Below are 20,934 nucleotides of genomic sequence, written 5' to 3' on the forward strand. Positions count from 1 at the left end.
TGTCCCCAAGGAGCGCCACTAGGCGGCAGTAAGCCGCTGGTTTTTCCTTCCTATGAATACACCAGTGCCCCTGTTTCAGTGCATGAGGATTCAGTCAGTACTACTGGACGAGGTGTGGATGGCGAGGGTTCTGCCGTCAGTCAGTTCAGTTTGCTGCTAATTTTGGATTAACCTTGCAGCGAGAACCGCGCTGCTTTCATTGTACGAATGGCCATTGCGCACATTAAGTTGTCCTGTTGACTCCGTGATTCAGATGCTATGCCTGACATAAATACGTCCGTGCTTATATGCAAGTGTGAAATCAATCGGACCAAACCTACATGTAGAACAGGAAGAAGCGGTTAGGTTAGCAGAAACGTCTGGTTGGAGCAATTGCTGTTCTTATCATTCATTCTCTTTGGTTTTGTTAAACTCACAATAATAAAAAAACAGGTTAGATATCCCAAAAAATATGGAATTCTTATGTCTTAAGACCACTCACCGTCAATGAGTCTTGCTTTGTTGTATAGTACAATTTAAACGAGATTTTTGTTCCAGGTAACACGTCAAGCATGATTTACGTAATTTATAAGCAAGTTTCCTGTATAATGCTAAGGCTATTACAATATCCACCCATCCATCCATTTTCCAAACCGCTTATCCTACTGGGTCGCGGGGGGGTCCAGAGCCTATCCCGGAAGCAATGGGCACGAGGCAGGGAACAACCCAGGATGGGGGGCCAGCCCGTCGCAGGGCACACTCACACACCATTCACTCATACATGCACTCCTACGGGCAATTTAGCAACTCCAATTAGCCTCAGCATGTTTTTGGACTGTAGGGGGAAACCGGAGTACCCGGAGGAAACCCCACGACGACATGGGGAGAACATGCAAACTCCGCACACATGTGACCCAGGCGGAGACTCGAACCCAGGTCCCAGAGGTGTGAGGCAACAGTGCCACCACCATGCCGCCCCCGCTATTACAACATTATAATTTAAAATTTAAATATATATCAGGCTCCAGTAAGGCAACAGCGCCATTTGTTGGCGGTCTGTTAAATTGCACATTTTTGGTTTTGGGGCTTCGTGACTGCAGTATAGACATTGCAGGATGCTGAACTCGATTTCAAATTAAATGTATGAAACATTTTTTTCCAAATGCAGTTATATTGAGTATGTCAAACAGCTCCACTCACACTGGAGTAATTGGCGGGCAAAGATGAAATCTCTCTGTCGGATTTAAACCAGCGACTTTCTGATCACAACCATTCGCTAAGCCACACGCCACCCCCGTAAAATTGCATACTCCATTATTTAAAATGATCGAAATATGATATCCTTATGTGTTTTTCCCATCTGCAGAATGTTTAAATATGTAATGTCGCAAGCATTCCTGGGATTAAATGATCAAACTAATATAATGACAATATAACGTTATCGGAGTTGTACCATAGGATGCTATCCTTTTACGTTCTTATATAACCTGAAAAATAACGATTTGAAAAAATATATTCGGTATTAGGCCTATCCAACTTGAGACTGTCATGTTGCAGGCCTGTACGCCTACTTACGTCTGAAATATGAATACAACTCATATCACGTGTGTAATCGTAGAACATCAAATGTAAATCTCTCATACAAAAACCCAAAAGTCAGTTTTTAACAATTTCTATGAGAAGCGTACTTTTGTTTCGGAGTGATATTTAAATGAATCACGTGACGTTATAATGGTAACCCAGAAACCCTTTCAGCTTAGAGCGTCCTTGGCAACCGGACTCAGAAATACAATAATTTCGGTGAGGTTAATTTGTAGCAACAAATCGTAATTTTGAGTAAATAAATAAATCCACAAACCGACCCCAAACTGATCAGCTAATAAACTGGTAGACATCTAGACTTTATCAGAAAAAATATAAACAAATTTAACGATGGGTGGGGATTACTATGTCTCTTTGGAAATAAACAGAAATGCGACCGACGCAGACATCAAAAAGGCGTAAGTAAGCATTGTTGCACTTCTTGATTAGGCCTAAGTCATTAGGTATATTTATGCATGCATTTATTTGTAGGTACCGAAGACTTGCACTGAAGTACCACCCTGACAAAAACAATGATTCCGGTGCCTATGAGAAATTCAGTGAGATCGCGGAGGCTTACGATGTTTTAAGTGACCGTACGTAGGTACCCGAGTTCAATATTTAGGCTATATGTCAGTATATGTATATTTATATTTTGGCTCATTGAAAAGTAACAAGCAGAAAAAAAACGCCGAATAGCCAATCAAAACTGTAAAAAACCCTCCCGTGTATTCCTTCTGTAATGTCTAGCTAGGAAGAAGGCAACTTATGACAAGTTTGGCGAAGAGGGCTTGAAAAGAGGTATCCCATCCGATCTCGGTGTAAATGGGGCTTGGACTGAAGGTTACACATTCCATGGGAACCCGGAGAAAATTTTCAGGAGCTTTTTTGGGGGAGACAACCCATTTGCAGGCAAGGATACGAATATTTTATTCATTTCTTTATTTAGCAATAGTCAACGTGTGTCTAGTTTTTTTGTAAGTGTGAAGAATGTAGGAAGTGATCGTGTAACAGATATTAAAGAATTGAATAAGAAATCGAATTAAACCATTCATTCGTCTCAGTATTGTTTAGTTGCTCCTGCGTTTTTGCTCACCAGACTTTTACGCGGAGGACGGCAGTGATATCGACGTGGGGTTCGGAGGTCTGTGTGGGCGAGGCGTGCGGAAGCAGGACGCGCCCATTGAGAGAGACCTACACCTGGCCCTAGAGGACCTGTTTCACGGGTGCACCAAAAAGATGAAAATATCTCGGCGAGTAAGTCGTGCGTTTGGACGTAAAGAAAAGTGTGGCACTTTCAGATTTGTTTCAGTCTGCTTTTTCTCTTCTGACCAGGTTATGAACGAGGATGGATACACATCAAGCATCAAGGACAAGATTCTAAGTATTAACATTAAACCAGGCTGGAGAGAGGGCACAAGGATAATATTTGAAAAAGAGGGTGACCAGGTGACCACAAACAAAATATGCCAACTTAAAATTTTTCAGATGTAGTAAAACAATCGTAACACGTGTATCTAATTCTTGAATTCACCTCAAGTTCTTCATTTTGTTGACTATGCAAAGGGACCCAACTGTATCCCAGCTGACATCGTATTTGTTGTGCAACAGAAGAACCATCCAAGGTTCTCCAGACAAGAACATAACCTGATTTACACTTATGACATTGACCTGGAGAAGGTGAGGATGCCTGTGACCAAACCCCTATCTTTCATTTTTAAAATGGCCTCATATTCTGGACAGAGCGTATTTATGTACACTTTTACATTATGAATTCCATTCTGGGGAATTTAAAATCCAGTTCACTACCTACACTTTCTGATACTTATTAACAGTTATTAAAAATCTGTCTCAGTTTGGCACAGGGGTGGGGAAAATGTTGGTAGTATCAGGGTGGTCCTGGAGCTGTTCGACATAAAGCTAAAACACCACCCTTCTTAATCATTCAGGCCCTGACCGGCTTCTCCATGGAGATAGAGACGCTAGACGGCAGACTACTTAACATTCCCGTGAATGACATAGTGCAGTGAGTAGCACTTCCTTCTCTTTAAGGCCTGTCTGCCTGTTTGTTTTGTTTCACTTAGGTCTACTGCAGTGTTGAGCAAATACATTTAGATTACGTGACATAAATCACAAGGGAAGACTAAAGCACATTCAAGATTATACTATATTTGTTTTTTTTTATGCAGGCCTGCCAAAAACATCTTCATAAACCTGAATTTAAAGACCCCAGTTGAGACTGAAGTCCCATTTCTTTCAAGCACAGATTCTAAGAGTGACCAGAAAATTCATGTCAGGGACGACATTTTGAGCTACTTCAGGTTTTAAGAGCTACGTTAAAACTGAAAGGCTCCTGTGCTCGGCTAAACTCTTCAGTTCTTGCGCCTTTACTGGTTCGTTTCCTTGACTGACTCATCCAGCTATTTCACATGCATGATTATAGGAGACTGACCTACCAGCACACAGCAAGTGTTCAAGTAGAAGTGCCTATTAATTGAAATGAGATTACAAATCCAGTCCTAGCTCAAAATGCCCTCCCTATTATAGACCACCTGGTCACCCTACACATACCTTTCGGGCGGTGGGCCGCTCAGTGGAGTAGGAGCCTGTGCCCATGATCAAAAAGTTGTTTGTTCAAATCCTGTGGTCAGCAGCATAATGTCAATGTTGAGCCCCTGAGCAAGACGCTTAACCCCCCACCCCAATTAGTCCAGGGTCTGTCTGACCCCATTTTCTCAGTAGTATATTGCCTTAGATAAAAGCATGTGCTGATTGTAAATGTTGCAATTCTTTCCAATTATAGCTTTAAACTTAGGCAGTTGGGTCAGTTCTCGTAAAGCATGTGGCGGTTAATGGGTTCTTTAGCTTACTTCCAAACACTTATCACTGGCCCACCCCCACACAGCGAGGGGGGAGGGTGAAATGTGCAGAACGTCTTCAGCACACAGAAGCAGGGGCCACGAGGCCGACCTCTAAGGCTAGAGTTCAAATGGACTGAAAGTGACAAACAAGTGATACTTAGTGAGTCTTACATGTTACCATGTATCATAGCTTAGTGAACAAGTGAGTCATATGTTACTATACATCACTCATTTTTCTCTAGTCCCAACTACACCAAGGTGGTGCCTGGAGAAGGAATGCCTCAGTCAGCTGACCCCAGGCGCAGGGGAGACCTCATCATCAAGTTCCATGTCAAGTTCCCAGAAAAGCTCTCACTCCAAGGGAAAAAACTGATCAAGCAAGCCCTAACCCTCTGAAGGTGCAAGTCAACTGTGCATAAAGTCTGGTTCACACTCCTTGTCTGCATATCATTGCAGTCCACACACCAAGCATACAGACCTTTTGATGGCCACTGAAGTTTCTTGTACAAAAATTGAACAGACGTTAAGATACCAAGTGGGAGTACAGAAATACGGGACAAGTCACATTTTCATTGATCAAGGCATTTTACATTTCAGTATGGGATTCTCAATACACAGGACGAGTGGCAGCTCTACCTACAGGGTTCTGGTGGAATACTAACTGGTACCATGGTCCGGTCCAAAACACAAGAAGCCAGCAGATTCCACCTACTTCAAATGCAATTCCTTGCTCTCAACACCAACATGCAATAAGTCTGCAAGACCAAAAATTGACAGTTTGCATGTACAATTTCAGCTGACAAACCGTAACATTTGGGCAAGTGGAGCATGAACTGTAAGGGTTAAAACCTCAATTGCCACATCATTGTACTACCATTCCATAACTGCATGGTAAACTCACTGAACCACTAAGACACTCTTTTTGCAATAAACTTGGGCAAACAAGATCTTGTAAAATGCATTTATTTGTGTTAAGACCTGCTAGTTTGGAATCAAAAAACGCAAGAGCATAAAAAAAACAAAATGGTGCTTTGTGGATACAACGTGATTTTGGTACCTCTTGAATTTGGAGCATTGCATAAAAACCAGTTTGACATACTTGCACCTTAAACCAAAGCTACACTGGGTCAGGTTTCAAAAGGGAGAGATGTCGCTCAGGTCTTCAGAGAGGCACTGCCCGGTTGTTACAGGCCACCATCATGGCTCGCTTGAGCTGCTCGTAAGTCACGAACATCACCACGTTCCAGGATCCCAGCCGTAGGAAAGACGGCATGAACCTGTAAACAGAAAGCGATTAGTCTAGCTGTGTAGCATACATGGATAGAAATGTCAGTCGAGTGGTTGGTATGAAGAATCTGCCATGAAAATGCAGGAACTCCAGGCTGTCGCATTACCCCTTATAGAAAGCCAAGGGCCCCTCCTTGGTCAGCATTTTGAGGGCACAGTTTAAGGCACTGCTGTACTGGCCACAGGCAGAGTTCATGTATCTCGTCTTCACCACATCCACAGGAGAGGCGATCACAGTTGTGCAGAAACCAGCTCCAAACGCAGAGGTGAAGTGGCAGGGGAGGTCATCTGCAATACGAATCTGGTCGTCACGCATGCGAGCGCCAATGAAGATTTGCGATGCTAAGTTAGCTTCGTATAAACAGGCCTTTACCAGTCATTGGAGTCGTTCTCAACAGTTGGTCTTTGATGAGATCGTAAGTCACCAGCTCTGTGCAGTTCACAATGGCATTGCGGGCAATATTGGGAGATGTACCTACAAGATAAAGAATTCAAGGTCCCAACGGGATCCAAAGCAGGGGTATTGGTTCCATCACCTTCAACCAAGACTTACCTCTCCACAGCCCACGAAGGCCTTCCTCCCTAGCTATGGTCTTATAGGCATCCATGGTTCCCTGGTAACGTCTGCCAACTCCAGTAGCCCCTGCCTGTGCCTGGAACCGGACCTTGACGACATCAGTAGGCTGGGCTACAGCCACTGCCAGCGCCCCGGTGGTGCATCCCGCAAGCAGTCGACTGCCAATTCCCACATCTAGGGGAGATGCATGGAGATTAGGGTTGTGTATGATCTAGAACAGGGGTGCCAAACTCGAGTCCTGGAGGGCCGGGGCCCTGCACAGTTTTGATGTACCCTCATGTAAAGCACCGGATTCAACTCCTTGTGCCAATCAAACACAGCTCAAGAGCTGAATCATTTGTGGAACAGGAAAAGAACCAAGCTACAGGGCTCTGGCCCCCCAGGATTGGAGTTTGACACCCCTGATCTAGAACTGCATACCATATTAAGAAATAGCTCAAGCCAATTTAGTCGGGGGGGGGAGAGAGAGAATCACAACACCCATCACTCAAGAATTCTGAAATGTGCTGGCTGGGTAGTTGTGAAGTGAACATTAAGAACCACTCACGCTCAGACCCTTTGGTGTAAAATTGCTTGACAGAGTCATAGAGGCCGATGCGGACGGAGGCGAAGCTCATCTGCCTCTGGAGACCCGCCACCAGGCCGTTGTAGAGGCTGCGGGGCCCCTCTGTGCGCACCATGGTAGCGATGGTGCCAAACACGCCGCGGTAGCGTGCAGCCACTGCAGCGGAGGACTGGGCCTCTCCCTGGATCTGTGCGGGACAAATGGGGGCAAGGAGAGACTTTACAGAAACTGGGAGGGGTCCATGAGGAAGGGGGGGGGGTAATAAAACCCCCTAGTAGCAGGTCAACAGCATCCAGGGATCCCAACTCTGGATTCTCCTAGGGCCATGGAATTCAGCTCCTGGAACGGCTTACTCTAAAGTTTGGAGTTGGAGAGAGAATTTTTGTATTTTTTTAGAATTTAGTGATTAGTCATCATCGTTGACACCACAACGAAACATGTTCTCTGCATTTAATGCATATGTGACAAAGAGCCAAGGAGATTTGGGGGTGGGGGGCGTGCACATTTACAGTAATATTGGCTACAGGTTGATGGAATGAGGTCACTCCTACCCATCTGGGAATTAGATGGTTCCAAATTCAGACGACAAGCTTTCACTAGAAAGCTCAAAGGTTCCTCTGTGGAGGAACTGCAGCATAGAACAAGACCACCATGCCAGCCCTCAACATCACCACAACACCGGCATGGCGACTCCCCCCTCTGCCGGGCTTTAGGCTATAATGTATATGCTTAACATTTCATAGCTTACATGCAAGAACTTGTCCGAGAACTAGTGACATGTATGGTGGATGGGGGGGGGGAACAGGCGCCAAGAAATGGGCCAGTAGTTCCAGTCCCCTCCCCCCAAATTAATCTCAAGTCCATCCACTTAATTGTGAAGTGTGCAAGTACAAACTAAACCTACAAAAAAATAAAATTGTAGTTTGTATCCTAAGTTCCAAAGGCCCAGCATCAGAGTACCACGTCGGTCCTACACTGCTACCCACAAGTCAGCCCTCACCTGGAGTCGAACTTTGGCCGTATCCAGGGGAAAGGTGACCAGGTCAGCGATGCAGGCCGCAGCTCCAGCGCCAAAAAACTTCACCATAGCAGTTGGTGGTACGTCGACAGGAGCGAATCCAACCATTTTCCCCTCTCTTCAGCAGTAAGAAAAGCCAACTCAAAAAGGTGGAATGTTGAACTGGAGGAAAGCAGGCACCCAACGCTCTGATGGAGCAGAAGTTAATGGATTAAATGAGCACATCTTTGAAGCATAGAAAGGCATGATTAAGCAATTGAATTCTGAAGTCAAAGCCAGGAGAGGCCGGTCACCCTCCTCCTCACGTGCCCCCCCCCCTCCCCCGGAACAAACAGGGCCGAGGAACGCTATGAAAACCACAGAATGTACTGTTCCGCCAGGGGTGGAGTTTCCTAAACAAAGATTGTTCCGCTTGTGACCCTGTGGAGGAGCGGAACTGTATGCGGGTTTGTCGTGCGCTCATTGGCTTTGCCCTGTTGCCATGCTCTTGTGTGCCGTTCAAAGGGAAACGGCTACTGCAAACCACCCGCAACCAGTTGAGCGCAACACGAGGAGAAAACACAACGAAGTCATTCCAACCAAAAATCAAAAGAAAGGAAGCTACTGTAGAGAAGCTTATATGCGAATTTCGCCGCTTCTGACAATTATTCGGCTCAGTAGAGTGGTGGAAGCAGGACAAATTATTTTTAAAAATTCCATCTGTCTGTAGTAATTAACATTTGTAACAACTCAATCATGCCGTTATTTTTTAAAGTTTGTTCATTTATCCGATTAATTTCACGCACGATTGACATCATTCCGGGTTTTGGGAACGGCTTTATTTTCATAAGTTTTAAAAATATTACCTTCAAGTATGCCCAGGATGAAAGTGATGATCAGGATTCTCTAAAAGTATCCCTCTCGTTGAAATTACTTTCAACTATGATTTGGTTGACTTGGTCTTCCATAGAAAGTCGTTGAAAAACGAAACACTCAAAAAACATGCTCCAAGCTCTGAAAAAGACATAGTTTAATTAGCATTCATTAACACAATTCTTAACCAGAATTAAAGAAATACCATAAACGTAAAAACAAAACTTGCCAAAACCATAACCATATAATGCAATACAACAAAAAATAACTCTCAAGCTTCGTTTACCGTAAATCTGAAGTTGAAACAACGAGAAAGAAAATTTCCTTTGTGTCGCTTTGTGATACTTCCGTACTCCGTAACAGCTAGCCGGCTTGATATACTCAACAGCCTACCGAATGCCTTTTATAGTGCCTCGTAATTAGCGCTCCTACGTCACAGAACAAAGGTACTTCTTGTTAGAGTGGCGCGGAAGACACGACATATGCGGGCATCCAATCGTTTTTTTTTCTACTTGCTGACAACACGATTGGTCGAAAAACCTCCGCTGTAACATTCGTTTGGCCGTCTTAACCCTCAGCTGATCCTATTAGATATGAGAAAGTGCATGTTTGATAAGGTCCTATAGAAAAAGCGTAGTTCCTCAATAATGCTTGTACTGATATTTCTTGGAATGTAATACATTTGTCTAGAAAAACAGGATGTGGCACTTTTCAGGCTTATCCACATCAGTGTTCGGAATATGTCAGAAGTCTGGGGGCGGGGGCGGGATGGAGGGTGTCGACTGGTCCGAGGTAGGAGCATGACATGAAAGTGCAACCAGTTTCCATGCATGTAGAAAAGGTGTCTCCAACCCTATTTATAGTGAGAGCTACTTCTACAAAGAGGATAATCAACTATACCTGTTGCCTACGGGCAAATTGCCGAAGGACACGGCTGGCACTCAGTGACATTCTCTGATGTTTCCAAACACAGTGTCAGACACTCCATCAAATGACATATTAAATAATCATCTTAATTATGAACTGTGTTTTACGCCTCCCTCAATTTGCTCTTAACAGTGTAAGTTGTCCACTTACAGTGGCACCCAGGGAGCTGGGGGGTTGAGAGCCTTGCTCAAGGACCCACAGAGCCTGGGTTTGAACCAGCAACCTTAAGATTACAAGCACACAGACTTAGCCCACTGAGCCATACACTGCCGAGAGCCCCCGCTTACAAATATCGAACAGTTCACTTCGGAGGTGGTTGTCGTGACTTCTGGTAGTGCAAATTTGAGTTTAAGGGTCAGAATTACGCTCTCTCTGTTAGTTCTTCACAGGCAACAGTGTAAAAGAGAGTTTGATATTGGGGGGGGGGTGTGGCACAATTTAAATACTAAGGTATTTATGGTCGGAATGCATAACTTTTTTTTAACCAAAATCACGTACAGTTGATGAAGCAAGCAGGCTCAGCCTGTCCCTGGACCAACTGGGGTTAAGGACCTTGCTCAAGGGTCCAACAGTTAAAATACTCTGTGTCGCACAGGATTTGCATCAGTATCCTTCTGATTACAGCTGACCCATAAGGCCACACATCGCTTTCATCCAACTGCACCCCTAAGGTAAAGCCCGTTTTTAACAGCAACTGCTGGTAAAATGTGAAACTTACATACTGAAACATGGTCTGCAGCTGTCGGGGCTGTGTTGAGAGTTGTGAAGGCTGCCCTTCATGATAAACCATGTGAGTGTGTTTTGCACTTACATTAGTAAAACATGCTCCTTGGGGTTTTTTAAAAAAAATGCAAGCAAACCATGGGAATATTGACATTTATACAAGACAGAACCAGATACAAATAGAAATATAAGGACTGATTGTTTCGACCAGCGATACACAGAACATGAAGAATTTCTACGAAGGCAAGATATTTAAAAAATAGATCAATACATCACATATAATGCATTTGTTACTACAAATTTGGAATAGTCAGACATTAGAAACTGTAAACAATTGCTCTGGTGTGGCAGCACTTCGATATCTTCTTGTCTTCCTTAAAATCTGCATCCGTATGTTTAGAACTGATACAGTTCTTGGCCATGGAGTTTATGAAAGAGACATCACAGTCTTTGACCCTTAACCCTCAACATCATAATTCTGGAAAATGCTATAGTGGAGCAATGTCCTCAACACTATCGAGTGTTCCTCTCAGCGTGGGGGGAGGAGAAGTGCGCATACACATCCTGTGGTTGACCGGGAATCCCACTTGTGCGTCAGAATGTCATCCACCCCAGAAGCACAGGCAAGCCCCACCTCCTTGGGTACCGTCTGATGACCAGTACATTGCAGAGACCTTTTGAGGGGCAGGTGCTAGACTGAGGATGGCGGGGTCCTCCCCCCTTGGTTAATTCAGTGTGATTGTCATCTGTGCGCAATAAGACTTGGGGGGGGGGTCCTCCTTGATTTGAGGGGGGTGGATAGTCATTGGGATAATTTGGATCGCTTGGGCAAAGGGGGCATGGGCTCAGCCCCCCCATCTCGGTATATGCCTGCCCAAGACATTCGACTTCCTCCTTGGCTGTAGATCAATAAAGGCACTCGGTGTCCAAGAGTGCCGGTTCAGAAAGGGGACTCCCATGACTGCTGTGCTCGCATTACTGCACGCTTGATCTGCTCATATGATACGAACATGACGATGTTCCACGATCCTAGGCGAAGGAAGGACGGCATGAACCTGGAATGGGATAGGAGAGAACATACCATGTGAACAGTTGTCAGATAAATGCAGGGGGGCTGTAAGTAGACTCAGCAGTACTTAGCAATCGATAAAAAAGATAACGATTAAAATATCAAAATGATCAATGAAAAGTATAATGCTCAAGAGATGAATGACATGGTAGTGCTTCAATGCAAAGGCAAAGCATGGTGATGCCAATATTTCTTTCCACATTACTATTAATGGTAGCAAAATGAGAGGTGGATGATGTAATGCATCTTTGGAAAGGGAAAGCTCATACCCCTTGTAGAAGGCAGTGGGTCCCTCCTTGGTCAACATGGTGAGAGCACAGTTGATGGCACTGCTGTACTGTCCTGCTGCGGAGTTCATGAAGCGCGTCTTCACCACGTCGACCGGCGACGCCACGATGGTGGTGCAGAAGCCCGCGCCGAAGGCGGCGGTGAAGTGGCAGGGCAGGTTGTCTGAGGGACACACATGTTCGCAATCGGTAAGTTGCTCCGTGTGCCTCTTGGTCCTGCTTCACCTTCAACTTCCAAAGGCAGCCTTACCTGTCATGATGTCATACTTCAGAATGAGCTCCTTGATGATGTCATAGGTGACTAGCTCTGCACAATTCACAATGGCATTCCGTGTTATGTTGGGCAGACAGCCTAGAACAGAGTGAGCAAAGAACAGAAAATGTTGTGTTGTGTCTTTGATATACAAACGTTACTCTCAAACTCGGGCGCACAGGCTGGGATCGGGCCCTGACACTTCCTACCTCTCCAAAGTCCCCGGACGCCCTCGTCCCGGGCTATGGTCCGATAGGCATCCATGGTGCCGTTGTATCGCTTAGCGCCATCCGCTACTCTCACCTGGGCTTGGAATCGCACCTTGACCACATCGGTGGGCTGGGCAAACGCCACGGCCATCGCCCCCGTCGTGCAGCCGGCCAGAAGCCGGATCACGATGTTTGCGTCTGGAGAGAACAAGTGGTCCTGTTGCAAATGTGCTGCTGCCACACAGTCCCATGTGACAGTGAGCCTAAGAACTAGCGTCTAAAAATAACACCCAAGGTGTTTTGCATGGAGTCAACTCAACAAACACTAAAACGACTAACAATGACAGGTGAAACATGCAGGTCTTTTTTGTATGAAACGATATAAAATACTACAGATAATACTTCAGAAAAACAAATTAGTAATTTCTGATGGAGTAGATTTATTATTCTTTATTCATGTTTATTGCCTTTGCTATTTGCTGTTCAGGTGTTGTTTTTTTCTTCGAGTGTAAACAAGAGGCTATTTGGAGCTCAGATACTTAGAAACTGGAGAGACCGCGTGCGCATTTCACACTCCGGTGTGTGATGTGACTTTAATGCCACAAGCACTGTTGCCTGTGGGTGGGTATAATTAGAGACTGGGGGTGGGGGTATTAAGTGTGTCAGGGGTCACTCACTGTCTGAGCCGCGGGTGTAGAACTGCTTCATGCTGTCATAGAGGCCGATGCGGACGGAGGCGAAGCTCATCTGCCTCTGGAGACCCGCCACCAGGCCGTTGTAGAGGCTGCGGGGCCCCTCTGTGCGCACCATGGTAGTGATGGTGCCAAACACGCCGCGGTAGCGTGCCGCCTGCCCCACTTCCTCTATTGCCTTGGATTCCCCCTGAATCTAAATGATAGGAACAGCTACGGTCACTCTGAGGTCTGCTCACATGCGGTTTTCCTCGCTTCATGAAGGACTACGGGAAAGTGACGGCTTCCAGGACTTCCGGCTGAATAATGTCAGCACCTGCTCAGTAGCCCCCATGTACAAATAGCGCATCACCATTTATGCTCCTAGATTCACTGATTCATGTCTGGAAATTTGGCCATAGTTATACCATCTATGATCAACAAGACGATTAACCACAGATCAACACGTCAATGAGAAGGTCGTGGTTCAGGCCTTACCTGCAGGCGAACTTTGGCCGTGTCCAGTGGGAAGGTGACCAGGTCAGCGATGCAGGCTGCGGTCCCGGCACCGAAGAACTTAACAGCGGCAGTGGGGGCGAGATCTGCGGGCCTGACTACAACCATAGCTGTGGTGACTGATGACTTCCGAAGCTCAAAGGAGACAAAATCGCTCTTTACTACCTAAAAGGGAGACAGGGTAGACAGATGACACAAACAATGAATAACTTAATTACACACAAATTATATGAATGCAAGAATGTCATGGATAGAGAACTACAATGCAATACCTCATCTAACAAATTTCAACGTTGCAGAATTAAAAATAGTATTGTAAAATGAATTATAGATTTTTCCCTCTTTTTCTGATGATGCAACTTTTTTGTGAGGTAATCTTCTGGAATATTAAGGATCAAAGAATTTTATTTGTCAAGTAGGTTATACAAGTACAACAAACTTTAGTAGCTGCCCCCATAATGACATGAATATGTATTTGTAATCAGTCTCAAGACGAAATGCATTAGTTCTTGTTCATATCTCTAGTTCATCCAAAGCCATTCTTGTACAGGACTGTCCTATATTTGGTATACTCAACATTGCTCCGATTTCAAATTAATGTGTAGAATAGATTATCGCCATGCAATAAATATTTTGCTAAACAAGGATGCATGGAAATAGAACAAATCATCGTAATGATGTATATCTTCTCGAAGTAGAAAGCTAAGAAGTATATGCCTTCAAGTGCAGCGCTTTCGGGATAGTTTACCTGCTGAGGCGCAGCGACCGTATGTTCAGGTCTGTGACTATGAGAACGTTATTTCGTGAGAGAGTTTTCTGTCCGGATTGTGCGGGTCCATGCAGCTCCAGAGAGCTCAATTCCCAAAACAGCATAACACGTCTTGATAAAATAACATGAAAATATCATTATTAGTATGAATAATAATAATCATAACAATAATAATAATAAATGCTAAGAAGACAAAACTACTCTAATAACACACTACGTGATTAATAAATTTGTTATAAAGTAACATAAATGCGAATTAAAGTAAATGTTATCCTTTCATATTTACCTATTTGTTTTTCGTCCACGATAAGGATTCAGAAGCAATATTCCTTTTGGTGATGCGTCTTGCACTGGGCTACCTTAACTGCCCGAAATCAAGCAGGGACCTGTACAATTTATAGGCGCGCCTCCTAAACTGACCCCCTCAAGTAGCACTTGTGAGAACGTATTACGCCAGACTTATCTAAGATGTTTACAGTGAGGAACACTATGTAGCTTCTAGTCTTGACGAAAACAAAATAGGAATGAAGAAATCGGCACACGTGAATGACGCAAATTAAAATACTGGTGTAGTTTTGCGCGTACTTGCTTATGAATATTGTTAAAACTAACATATGTATGCATGAACTTATAAATGAATAAAGATTTATAAGAACAGGAAACTCGTCACCGGCAACATCTTATCCTTGTAATGCTACGTAAAACGATGGGAAAATGAATGCAATAAATTACAGGTAGAATTAGGACTATTTTTCTATTGTTGGATAATGTAATAAACATCCAGTCACAACGGTATAATATAGCTGTGATTCAACAGAAAAGTTCACGCTGAATAGTTATTTAATAACAAGTCTACCTTCATGTAATAGTTTTGACACAAAGTCCAATACGCCCATAAGCGTGTGCAATGAGCCAATTTACCGGTACTTTCGCCAGTGTTTTAATTGTCGATGGGTGTCATTTAAAGCAGAAGGACGGGAAGGGCGTATTAATGCATAAGATATGCTAGCCGGGAGTTCATAATCCTCCGAGGGGGGGTTGGTTAATTTCCAAAAGAAAATGTATTTTCAAGATTTAAAGAGATAAGAATTATTTATTTTCAAGATTAAAAAAAATGTTTTTTTAATTAGGCCTAAATCTGATCCCCTCCCCACACACAAGCTCAACCTGTTTTGCCCCCCCCCCCCCCCCCAATAGAACCAGCAGTGGCACTAGTGGGGAGGGGGTTATGGTTGAAAAAATAGTGCTAATGTGCCCTCTAGATAGGCAAAAACATCACTATTGGCTTCCCATCACATGAAAAATGATTGCGTGCCCCATTCATGCGAAATAGTATTTTGATGTGCCTGTAAAAATGTGGTCCATCCAGGGCCTAAGGGGCTCTTACAATGGTCTCGGCTGTCTTTATATTATGTTGCATTATAAATATTATGTAAACCTCAGGTGCCTCCTGGGTGCCCTTCTAGGTGAAAACCTCCTGAAGTGCCCTCAGGCACCCAATGTTTACCATGGCAGCTCAGCTGCGACCCTATATCAAGCATAGGTTTATATTAACGCTCTGGTCAAGCATGCAGTGCGCTCTGAAGATACCAATCGATGCTTATCACGCAACTCGTATTGGACGTGCCAGTGAATTATACAATTAAGCATTTGTGGTTTGGCGTCTTGGATTGGTTGAGTGTTCTTATGTTCTTGAGTGTCCTATAATGATCCAGGATCAGACCCAAGACCCATTTATGCAGGTTAATTCTACGACTGGGGCTAGGAAATCTGATCCTGGATCATTATAGGAGCTTGCTGGTTTTAAAACGCTTACTTTCCCTCGCGAGCCTTTCGGGAACTTGCAGGGACCCAAATTCTGGCCGTGACACATGGGTTGAGAATCACTGCTCATGGGTGCCCTTCCAAGTGAGGAAACTTGACAAAGTGCCCTTGAAACAGAGCCAGACTGCCCTTCTAGTGAAGAAAATAAGATATGGTGCCTCACTATGTGATACATGCTATAGAACAGTCATTTACCATACAGAGTGACCATTCAACTGTTCTGGAGTGTGTGCATCATACAATTACTAACCTTTCTATCCTTCAAAACAAAACAGAAGTGAGCAGAAAGGCAAACATGCAGGAAATATTAAGTGGGTACCGGACAAGCTATGATACTGATGATGGTTCCCTATTAATCGTGTGTTATACTCTAGTCTGTGAAATTTTTGCAAGACAAATGATGGTTCACTGTCTCCACCAATGATTAGATGTAGATCTTCTCCTAAGACTACCTCACTAAATCATTCAGAATGGAGAACCGCAGAAACCTGCAATGATTTATATTATAATATCATACACAGCTCTGGAAAACAATTAAGAGACCACCCCATATTGTTTTCAATCTGCATTTTTAAATCCTGGTTTAATCCTGGTTCTGCTGGCAGGAGGCTACACTGAGCGGCAGGTTGCTTCCAGGCCCAAAGCTTCTAAGACAGCAGAACACAAGAACATGGAGAAGCAGGAGACACTGGGAATGACCAGAAACCAGCCAGGTAGAGGGTATAAGCGACCTTCTAACGCCAGAGGTGACTGTCAGCTTATCCGGCAGTGCCTTGCAAATCGGAGGATGACCTAAAATGACCTTCATGAAGAAAGGGAAACATTAAGTGCAGGTGTGAAGTGCACTGCTAGGACAATTCAAAACAGGCTCCTAGAAGCAGGACTGAAGACCCATAAGGCACAGGAGAAGCTATTCATTAATGAGAAACAAGGAAGAGCCAGGCAGGAGTTTGCAAAGAAATGTATATTTTACACACACCTATAAATACAGAAATGTGTGAAACTGAAAATTTTGCTGTGGTCTTTTCATTTTTCCCAGAGCTGTATATACATGTTATGCCTTTTTTAGCACTTGAAACTTGCCATAGGACATGCTGGTGCCTTCAAAATATTCACATAAACACTGAAACAGCTTCGAGCTGCAGCCCTGCTTTGTCAGCTATCAGTTGAATCCAGCTAAAACCGGTTCTCCCTTAGCACATTTAGGTACACGTTTCATGGTAAACAACTGCAACTGCTCTCCCCGGAAACTCTCCTCCACTAACCCCCCCCCACCCACCCGTCTCCCCCACCCTGTCTGAAACTGGATAGAGGTTACCCTGTCTGACGCAAAGCATTCCGGCCCATCCAACATAAAACTCGTATATGGATAAAAAATAACAGTAAAACTATATATAACTATATACTCTAAATAAAGGTCACTGTCACACAGAGTCTAGGACCCTAAACTATGCAAAAGCATAATGCTTCATCGTAAAAAATAAAATTCTAATAATAATTACATTGCTGTTTCCCAAGGTTGAAAGTAATCAATTGAGTGATATGACAGAACATAGGTTACGCATGATGTCACCTGTTTTTTACTGCCACCTTTCCAGATACAGTTTTACTATGTCTGGATACATTTCATGTGGTCAAAATGAGTGGCCTCAGATTTCAGACTAAGGAGGATTGAGAGATCAGCAGTTTACCTATGACCTGGAGACCCTGAAAGCACAATAATGTTCTAATGAAACAGCTTCAGTAACTATCTTGGGAATCCAGAAGAGACAGACGTTTCCCCAGTGGTGGCTAGAAACTTTGTGTTCCTCCTACCCTGAAACGTAAAACTATTGAAGGATATTTGGCTACATTTGTGAATTTCAACTGCACAAAGCACGTAAATGGACCTTCGCGATGACAAAGGGGCTCCAGCTGAAGAAGGCAGAGCAGTGTTCAGTGTTCTGGCTTGCAGCTAAATGCCACCATAGTCTCCAAGGGCAATATAAAACTCCGATATCCTGTCGCTCGCACAAACCAGTACTTTTTGTGCTAGAAGTGTGAATTAGAGCCCTACTTGTTCCTTTTGTGTTGCGTTGAGACACAAAGGTCACTCGAGAGACTGACTTTTCACGGGGACAGGCTTGTTTTTTTGTGCGTGCCCCCATTATGTAATCCTGTATGACCCCATATCTGGCTCCAGCTGAAGTCTCTCACAGGGCAAGACTGAGCAGGACAGCAGCTGTTAGTAAGAGCTGTATGAGATTGAAAACATTTTGGCAGGGATCCCAGAGTTCGGTTCATCAAGACCAGTCAGCTCTGCCTGATGCTTAATGCCCACCATTGCAGGGCTAGGAAGGTCTCCTATCAGCTTAAGGGGAGTTGGTGCTTAGTAGGCCGGTATTTGGCGCATATATATACAGACACAGTCACACACTGCAGGCAATTTAGAGCTGCTGCCTATCTTAACTGTGTGTCTTTGGATGATAAGAGGAAATCGGAGCCCCAGGAGAAACCTGGAGATGACGAAGCAATGCCACTCCGTCAACTCTTAAAGTTTAAGATCATGAACACCCGAACGCAGGTTCCAAGAGCAGTTAATTTCAGATGCCTGCAATAAGTCATTATTTAGTTTAGCGCATTAAAGAAATGTGCTGCAAGGCAGGACCGCGATGCTCCGCTGACGGCAAGCAGGTATGCACTGCCCAACCTCCAGAACATCTATATCAGATGATGCAGGTGCAAGACCAGAAAGATCATTACAGCCTCCAGTCACCCTTACAATTTCCTCTGCTCCACGCTGAGGTCAGGAAAATGCTGCTACCATCTGGAGGCTGGTGCAGAAAGGCTGAGGAAGAGCTTTTTTCCCCAGGTAATTCAGATCCTTAATGAGGACAGTGTCTAGGACCTTTGCATGAACAATGTGCCACTACGGCCTACTCAGCATATACATAACCCAGCCCTGCATTCACTCCCACTCTACAGTTTACATATGTAAATACTGACTTATTCATTTGACTCTGTGCATCACCACCTCTCACTTTACTCCTAATTGCACGCTGTTATGGTTATTTATGATTATTGTTCAATGTTTTGTCTCTTTACACTCATGTCTTCTGGGAACTGGACAACCAAGCATAACTCAACACAGCGTTGATTGAATTTGTAGAAAACAATGCTTTATCAAACATGGTAGATCTTCCGATATCTGGCCTTAATTTACAGGGGAATGTGGGTCCATTTTGGGGCTGCTGGTGCAGGACTGGCTAAACCAGTGGTTTACAATCCTGTTCCTGGCTCCCCTCCCCTTCCTTAATCAGGCTCATGTGGTGTTAAATAGGTTTATAATAAATATTGCAGGCTGAAGGAAGAGGAATATAGGCAGGAGGGGGCTCCAGGAACAGGAACTAGAACCATTTGGCTAAAGCACGCGTCCATCTGTGAATGGACCGATGCGCTTCTTCTGTTGTGGTCCAGTCATCGTTTTCCCATGCTTACCCGTAAAGCCCAGCTCACAAGTCGCCGCTTCGGCCTCTGCCAGGTTGGTGACCTCAGCCTGCAGACATCGGTCTCAGAAAACCTTGGCAGGAATGTCACATGGTGGAACCTCCCTTCACCTTCCCCAGCCTATGACCTTCTGCTCCATCTCTGTCCTTATCCAAAAAAAATATTTTCAGCACTATTTTTAAATTCGCCCCTCGTGACCCCACTGCCAGACACTGCAGCATCGATTTAACGACAGAGGAACTGTGCTTAATCATCTCCTGCCCGCCTCTTTATAAAAGCAACCATAAAAGGTATATTGGATGTTTATTCTGCACTGTAAATAGTATTTAAAACCCCTAGTTTACGTCATAAGAATATTCCCCAGGGATTAATAAATTATATCATATTGTATGTATTTTATTCTTCTTCTTCTTAACGATGTAAATGTAAACAGTAGCACCCAGTGGCCCCTAGTGTGACATATACAGCAAAAAGTAAGAAAAGTAAGGAAAAAAGTAAGAGACCACAGCACAATTTTTCTCTCATTTCTTAATTTATGGGTGTGCATCTGTGAATATTGTTTTTTTTTTTTGCAAACTGCAGTCTGGTCCTTCAATGCTTCTCATTCATAAAGGGCTTCATCCTTGCTTTATGGGTCTTCCATCCCGCTCCTAGGAGCCTGATATGAACTGTCCTAGTACTGCACTTCCCGCCTGCACTTAATGTTTCCCATTCCTTTTTGAAGGTCCCTCGATGTCATCCTATGAATCAGGAGAACCTGTTAGATAAGTTAACGGTCATCTCTGCCATTAGACAGTCGCTTCTGTCCTTTACCCGGCGGCTTTCTGGCTGTTCCCAGTGTCTCTTGTTTCCCCTTATTCTTGTGTCCTGCTGTCCTAGAAATTTTGAACCAGCATAGCCCTCTGCCAGCACAACCAGAATTAAACTGGGATTTAAGAATGCAAATTTATTCTAAAATATAGAGTGGTCACTTTTTTTCCACAGCTGTATACGGTGCAATCAAAACGGACAGGAAAAAACATAACGTGAAAGAGGGATCCATGTAACAGTGCGAATCCCTAAGCGAGCGCCTTCAAAGAGCAGCATGCGGGTGGCATCTGTCCTTCACGGAAAGCTGGGTCTCTTATTACCGTAACCTAAGGAAATGTCAGCGAAGATAGAAGCCATCACCACAACACAGTCAACAGCAACATGCCCTATTATGGGTCCATTAACAGGAGCTGCTTTACATCTACAGGTGCCCAATTGTATCTCTGTCTGAATGAATACCTCCCACTCACTCTCCTCCAGTAACCCCTCAGCAAAAGTACCACAGACAGATAAAGTAAAATTTCTGGCTTTCCAGCATCCCCCCCCCCCCAAAAAAAGAGCAACTTAAACAAAATGTTTTTTTTTCTGCAATATCTGATGTTAGAATTACTGCTTTTGTGGGGACATTTTCTCAAATAATTTCTACGAACATACAAATATGTCTGCAGAA

The 20,934-nt window shown here is 44.1% G+C and overlaps 3 protein-coding genes across 11 annotated transcripts; 1 reads left to right on the forward strand and 2 right to left on the reverse strand.

Annotated features, from left to right (window-relative positions):
- Window positions 1–1,738: 1,738 nt before the first annotated feature.
- dnajb13 (DnaJ heat shock protein family (Hsp40) member B13) lies at window positions 1,739–5,368 on the forward strand. 8 transcript variants are annotated; one of them, XM_048984044.1, is made up of 8 exons: window positions 1,739–1,979; window positions 2,053–2,156; window positions 2,311–2,472; window positions 2,660–2,817; window positions 2,896–3,009; window positions 3,127–3,240; window positions 3,510–3,586; window positions 4,664–5,368. In XM_048984044.1, the coding sequence occupies exons 1-8, from the start codon at window positions 1,912–1,914 to the stop codon at window positions 4,815–4,817; spliced, it is 951 nt and encodes a 316-aa protein (XP_048840001.1). In that variant the 5' UTR covers window positions 1,739–1,911; the 3' UTR covers window positions 4,818–5,368. The 8 variants fall into 8 exon arrangements, with proteins under 8 accessions (XP_048840001.1, XP_048840002.1, XP_048839999.1 ...); XM_048984045.1 differs by having other exon boundaries at window positions 3,172–3,240; XM_048984042.1 differs by having other exon boundaries at window positions 2,053–2,160; window positions 2,315–2,472; window positions 2,660–3,009.
- ucp2 (uncoupling protein 2) lies at window positions 5,369–9,162 on the reverse strand. Its single transcript, XM_048984049.1, has 8 exons — window positions 9,007–9,162; window positions 8,714–8,861; window positions 7,851–8,056; window positions 6,833–7,037; window positions 6,262–6,459; window positions 6,082–6,183; window positions 5,816–5,996; window positions 5,369–5,698 (listed from the first exon to the last, which is right to left on the reverse strand). Exons 3-8 carry the CDS (start codon window positions 7,974–7,976, stop codon window positions 5,584–5,586), a joined length of 927 nt encoding a protein of 308 aa, XP_048840006.1. The 5' UTR covers window positions 7,977–8,056; window positions 8,714–8,861; window positions 9,007–9,162; the 3' UTR covers window positions 5,369–5,583.
- Window positions 9,163–10,507: 1,345 nt separating this feature from the next.
- LOC125713351 (mitochondrial uncoupling protein 2-like) lies at window positions 10,508–14,584 on the reverse strand. 2 transcript variants are annotated; one of them, XM_048984376.1, is made up of 8 exons: window positions 14,431–14,584; window positions 14,124–14,255; window positions 13,358–13,540; window positions 12,866–13,076; window positions 12,189–12,386; window positions 11,977–12,078; window positions 11,709–11,889; window positions 10,508–11,425 (listed from the first exon to the last, which is right to left on the reverse strand). In XM_048984376.1, the coding sequence occupies exons 3-8, from the start codon at window positions 13,481–13,483 to the stop codon at window positions 11,311–11,313; spliced, it is 933 nt and encodes a 310-aa protein (XP_048840333.1). In that variant the 5' UTR covers window positions 13,484–13,540; window positions 14,124–14,255; window positions 14,431–14,584; the 3' UTR covers window positions 10,508–11,310. The 2 variants fall into 2 exon arrangements, with proteins under 2 accessions (XP_048840333.1, XP_048840334.1); XM_048984377.1 differs by having other exon boundaries at window positions 14,124–14,228; window positions 14,431–14,572.
- Between the last annotated feature and the right edge of the window lie 6,350 nt (window positions 14,585–20,934).

Source organism: Brienomyrus brachyistius, chromosome 18, assembly GCF_023856365.1.
Source record: "Brienomyrus brachyistius isolate T26 chromosome 18, BBRACH_0.4, whole genome shotgun sequence".
In the NCBI taxonomy this organism is placed as follows: domain Eukaryota; kingdom Metazoa; phylum Chordata; class Actinopteri; order Osteoglossiformes; family Mormyridae; genus Brienomyrus; species Brienomyrus brachyistius.